The sequence below is a fragment of the Hyperolius riggenbachi genome, chromosome 10 (genome assembly GCF_040937935.1).
Source record: "Hyperolius riggenbachi isolate aHypRig1 chromosome 10, aHypRig1.pri, whole genome shotgun sequence".
Classification (NCBI taxonomy): domain Eukaryota; kingdom Metazoa; phylum Chordata; class Amphibia; order Anura; family Hyperoliidae; genus Hyperolius; species Hyperolius riggenbachi.
This window is the reverse complement of record NC_090655.1, coordinates 65,371,169-65,381,843: the sequence shown is the minus strand read 5'-3', so window position 1 is coordinate 65,381,843 and position 10,675 is coordinate 65,371,169. Positions and strand designations below refer to the sequence as shown.

Sequence of the window (10,675 nt, the reverse complement as noted above, 5' to 3'; positions counted from 1 at the left end):
ATACTTAAGGTGCCCAGGATGGCAGAGTGGAGGTATAGGGGGACGCTGGAGACTCAGGGGAGGCACAGGGGGGCACAGTGGAGGCACAGGTTGACAAAGGGAGACACTGGAGACACAGGATGACAGAGTGGATGCACAGGGGGACAGAGAGGGTCATTGGAGACACATGATGACAGGGGGACACTGGGACAGTTGGGAGCTATGCTGGAGACTTGGAGGGCACAGTGGAGGCACAGCTTGGCAGAGTGGAGGTAAAGGGGGACACTAGAGACACAAGATGACAGAGTAGAGGTACAGGGGGACACTGGAGACACAAGATGACAGAGTGGAGGTATTATTCGGTCTATGTTTCAACATTTGTCTTTCTTTAGGTGCAGTAGGTTCTTGCTTACACAACTTATATTAGAACTAACATTATTGATAGTCTCTTTCCTATCGTAACTATTTCGAAAATAAATGGAAAATTACCTGGATGGGGATGGGTAAGGTCAGAGACTTCTCATTCTTTTCAATTTGTGTTTCTTCTGGGCAAGTTTCAAGTATCTTCCATTCCAGACTTTTTTCCAGCGGTCCCTAGACAGCACAAGCCAATTTACTACAACAGACTTTAAGGCTGCTTACACACTAAGACGTTACAGGAGCACGTTAGTGCGCCTGTAACGCTCCCCCAACGCACAGCAATGTAACACAAGTGGGCTGTTCACACAGCCCACGTTGCGTTACATGTAACGCTGCACGTTCTGCTGAAAGTGCAGCATGCTGTGCGTTCTAGCGGCTTTAGCCGCGTTAGACTGTTTGCACATGCTCAGTGGGGGGCGGAGAGGAGGCAGGGAGATGCAGCTACAGTAGCCGCGCACATGGCTACTTAATATTCACTGCACTGGCGGCCACTGATTGGCCGGTGGGACCACGTAATGCGGAGTGTCTTGCTCCGCATCATGTGGTCCCGCCGGCCAATCAGCGCCACTCTGGGAGACCTTATACGGATAGAGCCGCCTAACGCGGCTCACTCTACCGTCCCCTCCCGCACCACCATACGTTGTGTTAGGTGCACATTATGCGACCTTAACGTAGCACCTAACGCAACATCTTGGTGCGCAAGTAGCCTAAATGTTGGCCAATTTCACTGTTCCCAAAAAAAGCTCTAGGCAAAAGTAGAAAGGTACCATATTTGATGAAAAGAGGGGTTTTTTTGGTACAAAGTCCCCTACTTACAAACAATGTTTCAGAGATACAAACAAAATTGTTTGCCTGTACAAAGTATATCATACTGTTTTTTGTTTTTTTTTTGGTCTTAGCCACACACATTAAAAATGGTGGCTGTGGACCCTGTTGCCAAAATCCTAATGCTGGACACCTAGCAATGTTGTGGCCCAATTAACTATCCAATTCGGTAATTTTATTCATACAGTGGATGTCAGGGAGCCCGACTGCCACTTTCTGTGTCATGTCTCCCACCTCAGATTGCCAAAAGGACCATCAGGATGAGTCAAAGCTGCTACCTTGCCTTGGGCCCATTTCATCTCGATCCATCTTTGCAGTGCGATTCGGACGGCAAGCCACAGCAGGAATAGGCTGCATTTCGACGTCCAGCACACCTGCACTTCATATTCAGGCCAGGCCATAGTACAAATGGGTCCTTAAGGGAACCTGAAGCGAGTGGTATATGGTGGCTTTAATATTTATTTTCTTTTAAACAATACCAGTTGCCTGGCAGTCCTGCTGCTCTTAGGCCGGTGTCACACTGCAAACTGGCAGCAGCGTTGCGGTGCGTCGCGCCCGCCGCATCGCACTGCCGGAAACAGGCCTTCAGGGAACACCATTTTAGTACCAACCAAGCAGGAAGTGACACACACTTGCCGTCACTTCCTGCTTCAGGTATGCGGAAGTGCACCGAAGCGTATAGCTAAAATACACTTCTACGCATGCGTGCCGCAACGTCGCAACGCCACATTTTTAAAATTGCCATAGAGTAGCATGACTTCCAGTCTGACACAGAGCGATGCAAGTATGAGCGTTAACGTAGTTTCCACCTAGCGTTCGGGTTGCAGCGAAGTCCCCATAGACTTTCATTGCCCGGCGGTGGGGTGTGGTAAAAATACCGCACTGCACCACCCCAGTGTGAAAGGGCCCTTACTGGCAGCAGTAGTGTTTGACTCCCACACCTGAAACAAGCATGTGGCTAATCCAGTCAGGTTTTTGTCAGAAACATCCTCTGCCTGAAGACATCTCCCTCAGCAAGCATGCATTCTTCTTTTATTTTATTTTTATTAACCACTTAAGGACCCTGGGCTTAAACCCCCCTAGTGACCAGGCCATTTTTTCTGCCCACCAACAGAGCTTTCTGTTGGTGGGCTGTGATCGCTCCCAGGATGTTTATTTATTTTTGTATAAATATATCTATTTTTTTTCTAAGTATTGCTATTTATTTATATATTTTTTCCCTTCCCTCCCTCCCTCCCCTAGCCAGCCTATAACAGCGATTGGCTGTCATAGGCTTCAGCCAATGAGAGTTGATTGCTCTTGTGCGTCCCAGGGGGACAGCCGTGTCACACGTCTGTCCCCCGTACAGCGCTGCCGTAGATCACATCGCTGTACTATATAAATAGAGGGCGGTTTCGCCATCTAACAGCCTCCTAGCAGCATTCAAGCGGAGATGTGCGCTCATTAGCACGCGCGATCTCCTGCAAAACACGCCCACAGGACCTTACGCTGATAGGCGGTCCTGGGGCTGCTGCTGTGGCCACGCCCATCAGTGCGACGCGGTCGGCTAGTGGTTAACAATAAATAGCCATGCCATGAGTTTTAGTGTATATGTGAAGATAAAGCCACAGTGCAGAAAAAAATTATTCAATGAATCTTCATTTATTTTCTTGCCTAAGTGAAGATGGCATGGGGTTAACAAAGTACAGATATACATTCCCATAATCTTACCAGTCTTTCTGTTTGGTTATTGGCTGTACTTTCTCTCCTTTGCTGTGGATCAGTCAGTGTTCTTTGCCTTACAGCTGCCTGCACACAAACGTAATAAATGGCATTTGTTACTTTGTTGTTTTTTTTGAGTTTGTAGAAGAGCAGCGGTTATTGTGTGGTGTGTGTGATTAGTTATAAACACCTGGGCGCTTTTGTACTTTGTACGGGAATACACAGATAAGAGTCATATGAGGTCACACAACTTACATCAGCCAAGTCTGAATTTGTGCGTGGATTGTCCTGAGGGTAAGAGTGGGGTCTATGGACCTCGTCCTGTTTAAAAAAAAAAATGCAATACATTTGTCAAAAAATGCATGTATTTTTGAGTACTTCCAGTATATAATAATTATTTTCATTCCGTACCAGTTACAGACAGGACCAGTTGTTCAGAGCAGTGAGCATTTGGAGGTTTATGAGATAAGAGACACAATTCATTATATGTACTGTATCTCAGACTGGCAGATGATCTCTGCGGAATGTTCACTTACTGAGTTTACAGAGTTCTAAAGCCAGTGGAAAAGACCGCAGGCGGGGTAGAGAATTCCACATAATAAACAGCCTAGGGTAAGCCTCAATGAGAGGACAGACTGAGTAAGAACTAGCAATGGAGACTGGACATAACTTTAAATAAGGATTGAACTTTATTCCAATCAGTAGCCAATATCCACTTTCCCAAAAGGAATCTTTACCTTTTCTCAAATAGAGCATGGGGGAAGGGGGGGGGGTGTTGCCTGTGTGGCTCATACTGTGGTAAAACCCCTCCCACAGTATGATGTCAGGACCATGGCCATGATAGCTTGCTTTCTGTGGACCTCGTTGCATTGTGGGAAATAACGATTGTTTCCAACTGCCAAGCAAGGAATATCTCCCTCTGTGCATAGAACTCTCAGTAAATGAACATTCCGCATTCTGCAGAGATCACCTAGCAGAACTAAATATGTCACCACCAGTGAAAAATTTCAGAATGTAAATCAGGGAAAGATTTTGCAATGGGCAAACACTGACTAGAGATGGCAATGCCTTGGAGAACTCATGGAGAAGCACATGATCAGTTTGATCAGCTGATAGATTTGTAAGCCTCTGATTTGCTGTGATTACTTCCTGGTTTAACACATGATCATGCCCAGCAAATCAGAGCCTTACAAATCTATCAGCTGATCAAACTGATTGTATGCTTCTCCATCAGTTCTCCAAGGCTGGACCATCCAAAGGTGGCCACCAACGGTCCAATTTCTAGCGAAAAATCGTTCGAGCGATCAGAAATTCTGATCGGACGAAAAATCGTTCACTACACCATCAACTAACCAATCATTGCTTCCTATCTATCACGACCACCAAGAAAATCCAAATTTTCGTTCGACGAAAATTCAATTCAGGCGACTTTTTTTTTCACTCGTTCATAATCGATTGTGTCCACCAATGGAGATTATTTACAACCAATCCGATCAGAATTTCTGATCGCTCGGACGATTTTTCGCTAGAAATTGGACCGTTAGTGGCCAGCTTAACACTGACTAGCGATAATCTATAAATAAATATTGTAAAAAAAAAAAAAAAAAAAGTGCTGGGTTGAAGGAAATCGCCAGGGTTTATTACAGGATCAGTGCACTCAAACACAATATTCCTAAAGGTGGGTGGAGACTGGTGGGTGGAGTCAATTACTGTGTTTTACCACTGATCATTTGAAACTTCTTATTCTCTCTTTTCCTAAATTTAAAATAAAACAAAAACCTCCAAATAAATGCTGATGAATAACTAGTTCTGGGCTGTATTTTCAGATTGTAAAGCGAAAATCAAAGCACAATTTAGATAATCCTTGAATCTGATCATGGCAGATTACTAAGCAATGAACAAGCGAGTTATCTTCCTTTGTCTGGTGCGGTAGGACATAGTCGGCTTATTCACCTCTTGTTGTTTCTCCTCCCCTCTGCATAGATAGAACAGAATGTGGTACTCTGCTGCAGCCAAACAGCATGTCTGTCCATTGCTCATTCCCAGAACTGTTGCACTAATGATCGATTCAGGTAAACTGAAGCGAAGATAAACTTAGGAGATAATGAATTGCATGTGTAGTACAGCTAAGAAATAGAAAATTAGTAGCAAATTGTTTTCCAGTACAGGAAGAGTTAAGACACTTCAGTTGTTATCTATGCAAAAGAGCTTCTCTGAGCTCTCCAACTCGACATGGGTCAGATACAGGCCTGTGTTCTGAAGCACTTATACATCAAAGAAACGGTGAGGGACAGCTTCAGATAAGGTTTTACTGCAGGGAAGTTCAAAGGACCTTACAGGAGAACTGTAATGAGAGGGATATGGAGGCTGCCATATTGATTTCCTTTTAAGCAACACCAGTTGCCTGGCTATCCTGCAGAGCCATTTAGTGTGAATCACACCATAAATAAGCATGTCAGTGTCAGAAACACCTGATCTGTTGCATGCTTGTTCAGGGTCTAGGGATAAAAGTATTAGAGGCAGAGGATCTGCAGGATAGCCAAGCAACTGGTATTGCTTAACCACTTAATGACATGCTGACTTATAAAAACGTCCTGCTAGAGCAGTGGTCCTCAAACTAAGGCCCGTGGGCCGAATGTGGCCCCTGAGGCTCTTTTACCGGCCTCCCACACACAAAATGTATTACTTAAAGATGCGGTGAGCTACATCTTTAAATATTGGTGGTCCGCATTTAGAATAGCAGTGCTGGCACCACCCATCCACATGGAAGCCACATTCGCTGGTTTCCAATCAAATTCCACATCAGGTCGGTGACACTGCTGTCCAATTGGACTGCAGGTTGTCACCTGGGTATGCTTCACTGTCTGGCCCGCAAAGACTTCTACATCATTTTATGTATACTCCGGCCCCCCAGCAGTCTGACGAATGTTGACCTGGCCCTCGACCCAAAACGTTTGGGGACCCCTGTGCTAGAGCCTCTTAATGGCTCCAGGACGTTTTTATAAGTCAGACAGTTCTTCTGCCGCTGTGAGCGTGCACGTGCTTGCTCCCGCGCGTGCATTCCTGTGCATGTGAAAATAGTGGAAAAAAAACACCAAAGAAAAAATACACCTTTATTACCAAATGATATATTGTCACCATACTTTGTACTAGGGACATAATTTAAATCTTGTGATAACCAGGACAAATAGGAAGATAAAATGTGTGGGTTTTATGTACAGTAGCAGTGTTAAAACCATAGGGGAAGAAATTGGAGAAATAGTGTATTTTTTCATTTTTTCCTTGTATTTCCCTTTAAAATGCATAGAAAATAAAGTAATTACGGAAAACAAATATCAACCCCAAAAAGCCCAATTGGTGGTGAAAAAAACAAGATATAGATCATTTCATTGTGTATAGTAGTGATTAAGGTATTGGCAAATGAATGGGATGAGCACGGAAAGGTGAAAATCGCTCTTGTCCGTTAGGGTAAAAAACACTTTGGGGTGAAGTGGTTAAAAGGAAATAAATATGGCAGCCTCCATATAACTCTCACTACCATTCTCCTTTAAGCTCTGCTCTGTTCCATAGCTTTAAAGACAGAATGTGGTTTTAAAACAGCAACTGTGACAGAATGATGCAATGTTATAGAAAAACAGCTATATAAAAGAAAATCAAAATATGTGGCTCTTTTCTTTGCTGCTAATGTTCTATTCATTATGCGTACTACACATACACTTCAGTATATCATGTTTTCTTTTTCTTTTCTTTTTTGCTTCAAGTTTACTTTAATGATCTGCAGTGCCAGTGATTGAGGGTGTGTACAAGGTTTTAGTTCCATAAAGTGGGGAAGATTTGGAACGTCCCTTGGCTTGCTATTGTTGTTTATATCCCCAATGGAAAAATTAAATTTGCTTCCTACACCCAGTGACACCTCAGGAAGCAAGGAGGAATTGGTAGTAATGGGGCAGACATCAATAACAGCCTAATAAACGTTCACTCTCTCCCTCATTCCACCACAAAAAAAGAAAAATATATATTGCCATGTGTTTCCTCGATGGATAAACTATTCTCACTTCTTATCATCAACTCTACAGGAAGAGCAGAGAAAATATGATACCTCTACCAAGGACACAAATAGCAATAAAATCCCAAACCATGCACTAAGGCCCCTTTCCAATCTGATGTGATTTTCGGCAATGCGTTCGCGTATTTTCATCCCAACCATGCAGTGCGATTCCACAGTGAATCCCCGCGTATCGCGTCGCATTGCGCTCCTGAAAACACATTATGTAGGTAAGAGGCCTTCCCCGTAAATGTTCAACTGAAATAAAAAGTTACATTGTTTGATGAATATTATAGCAAACAGTGGTGCATAGCTCATACGCAAACAGCATGCGAGGCAAATTACATCTACAATCTATTTGAAAACTGCGGCCATCACAAGATTGCTTCATCTCAGATCTCCCATTACTTCCCATGGAATGGTCTGCTTTCCAGCCTACAGAGCTGACGGGGGCTTCCACACAGGAAGACGCTATGAAAACCGCAATAAATGCGGTTCTCAAGGTCACATGGCAGACCTCCTCCAATGAGTCCTGCTCTGAATTCAAATCAAGTAATGGTCAGGTAATTCCTAACATTGCAGAGGAAAAAAAAAAGGGGGGGGGGGGGGACCAAGAGCCAGAGAAACCAGAACCGACTGGTTTTGAACAAGTCCATCTCCTCATGGGGGATTCTCAGGGTTTTATTTGTTTTCAAAAGCTTTTCCTGAACAGCAATTGCTCAGTCTAACTGCCAAAACAGTGTGCAAGTGAGTAGGGAGGCTGACTGGTATCTTACTATTTTGGCAGTTAGACTTAACAACTGCCATTCAGAAAATGCTTTTAAAAACGAAAAGGAAATCCTGAGAATCCCCCCTAAGGAGATGGACTAGTCCAAAACCTGTCCGTTCTGTTTTTAACTGCTTACTTTGTTCCGCTGGAGTGGTCCTTTAAGGACTGTAATTTTATTGATCCAAGTAAACAAACTGCTCATTATTGCAACGCGTTTCTCAGGACTAGGTTCCCGCTTCCTCAGGCATATAAAGAGAGTAAGATCACCAATAAGCCATAGTCCATAGCCATAGTCCATTACCTCCTCTAATTTTAAGCTTTTTTTAACCATTTAATTCTCGCCTCTGAACTACGTGAGTAAAATTGCAGAGTGAGCTCTACAGTCAGAAATGGGAGAGTTGGGGTGAGATTTCCTGTGATGGCCATTATTTTCAATACATTGACGGATCTTGCGCTGAATTCCTGCATGCGGTAATCCGAGGCAGATTTTGTAATTAAGCAAAGCCGTGTTTCAGAATAGAGGATTGATTTTTATTGTAGATTTGACCAGATTTTTAGCTTGATGCATCAAAGTGCTTAATATACCATGCACACACTGCACGGCTTAATATTACCATGCGCACACAGCGTGCGATTATATCAGAGTAGCGTGTGTTCGTAATTGCAGCTTGGTACTCCACTGGCGGTCGTAGCGCCCATAACTGCCGCTTGCTGCGCTCATAGCGCAACTGTGGTACTCCACTAGCAGTTGTAGCACTCATGGCACCACCACTGTACTCTACTAGCGGTCGTGGTGCTCGTAAGTGCCACACAATGCGCTCGTAGCGCGACCGTGGGACTCCACTAGTGGTCGCGCTAGTGGAGTTATGTGGTCATGCTACTTGTGTATTGTATTGTAGTGCACGCTACTCTGATATAACCGTACGCTCTGTGCATGAGGTAATATTAACCCGTGCTGTGTGTACGCAGTATATTTACGCACTTTCATGCATCAAGGCCACTGTGTCTGTATTAGCTGTAAATTAACAAAAAGGGCAGAACATTGGTGCAGTCTTCTCATGCAAGAAAAGCAATCATTTATAGGTAGGAGCCAATATTTAGTAAGGGAATCATCACGGTTTCAAGTGATCAACACATTACTGAAATATTTTGCTTAGGAATTAAAACTGAAAATCAATTTTAGCCCATGCCACAAGTGTAATGCTGATGTGCTGATCAGGTGTCTGTGGCAGAATAAAACACAAATTACCCTCAGTGCTTCTGGATTCTCATAGATGTCGTGAGGCTGGCGATAGACTGCCAGACCCCTTTTTAATTCTCTACTGCACTTCGTCTGAAAAATAGAAAACTAAATTTGAGCCAAGGGTTTAAATCCTAGACCTAGATCAGATTTTATACTGTGTGACCCTGAAGCCGATCTGTACATATGATGACATATATAATCAGAGGTTATGTGTAGTTGATGCTGCATGACAAAATGACTTGTTTCTCCACTCGTACCCAAGAGAAATACTACTGTTGGTAAGAGTGTCAGTAGATAGTCCCCTGGTGTCAGGAGACAGTCCTTCTCATATGAGCCTCTATTGTGATAGCTTGCTTTTTTGTTTAAAAGGGCCCACATTTTATATTCTTCCTTTGCTCAACACCTACGGTACATCCTGAAATTACAAGTCTACATTCTCAAGTAGAAGATGCAGTGGCAACATAGAGATGGAGAAAGTCCCACCTATCTCTTTTAAACAAAAAAAAAAGAAATATGAAGGCGTTAAATGGACAAGAGGGAGGTGAACTGTGTAGATAAAGCAAACCGTTGAGGTATTCTTCAGCCTGTTTTATGTTTGTATACTTACCTGGGTAGGGGCGAAGCCTCTGGATCCTAATCAGGCTTCCCCTGTCCTCCTTAAGATGTGTACACGCGCACTACGGCCGCCAACGACGTGTCCGTCAGACCCTCCCGCTGGGCGGACTTTCAGGTGACAGTAGCGCGTGTGTACGCACGGTCGGCAGACTGATAAGGCTGTTTCTGAGTGATCCGCCTGGCGGATCGTTCAGAAACAGCCTTATCAGTCTGCCGACAGCGTATACACACATGGAATCAACACCAGCAAATATCTAGGTGGAAATATGCCAGCACTGTTTCCCTGCCCGCTGCCTCTGCCACCATCTGACTGCCACATATTTTCTATTGTAAACACAGGTATTCTGTAATAACAAGCGTAAATACATTATTGCAAATGTGCTGCAGTCTGATCGTGATCTAATTTCAAAAGTGATTTTCCGTGCATTGCGGCACGATTTTCTGTGTGATTGTAGTTATGTGCGGCGTGATTTTCTAAGAATGAGGGGCGGAGCTTCATGCTGCATAGGTAAGTCGCAATAAAATCACATAGTACTGCGCTTGCTATGCAATTTTACTGCATTTTCATACACTACAACTTAACCACAGCACAAGCAGTGCCATTGCGTTCAGGTTAAAATCGCATTGTGTCAAATTGCCGCAGTGGCAAAGGGGTACGGTGATTACAGTGTTCTCCCCAGAATTTTTTTCCAGCCGGGTGGCATGAAATAGTAGCGGGGTGGGGTGATATGAAAGAATGCAGGGCCGGTGCTTCTGTGCGCAATTCTGCAGCAGAGGAGAAGGTGAGCTGATGACAGCCGGGTGATGACAGCCGGGTGCTCACCAAAACTAGCCGGGTGGAGCACCTGTCTAAAAGAGCCTGGGGAGAACACTGAATTATCAACGTGCCCCTGTAATTTTCTCAGCTCTTTAAAATCATGTCTGTTCTGATTTTCCGATCAGAAGACAGTCAGTGGAGAAGGGCTTTTACTGTTATGCCTAGTACACACGATCAGATTTTCAGCAGATTTCCTGCCAGAACGATTATTTCCAACATGTCCGACAGGGCTGTGGAGTCGGAGTCGGTGGTTATATAAAC

General features: G+C 44.1%; 1 protein-coding gene across 5 annotated transcripts in view; it reads right to left on the bottom strand.

Annotated features, from left to right (window-relative positions):
- PLEKHS1 (pleckstrin homology domain containing S1) overlaps window positions 1-10,675 on the bottom strand; it is a 75,791-nt gene that overhangs the window by 26,940 nt on the left and 38,176 nt on the right. For 4 of the 5 annotated variants that reach the window (XM_068258207.1, XM_068258206.1, XM_068258210.1 and 1 more), the window contains exons 8-11: window positions 8,989-9,072; window positions 3,181-3,246; window positions 2,935-3,012; window positions 469-573 (exon numbers count right to left, since the gene is read on the bottom strand). In XM_068258207.1, the coding sequence (XP_068114308.1) occupies window positions 469-573; window positions 2,935-3,012; window positions 3,181-3,246; window positions 8,989-9,072 (333 nt within the window). The remainder of the gene's footprint in view (window positions 1-468; window positions 574-2,934; window positions 3,013-3,180; window positions 3,247-8,988; window positions 9,073-10,675) is intronic. The other variant, XM_068258208.1, reaches the window with a different exon arrangement.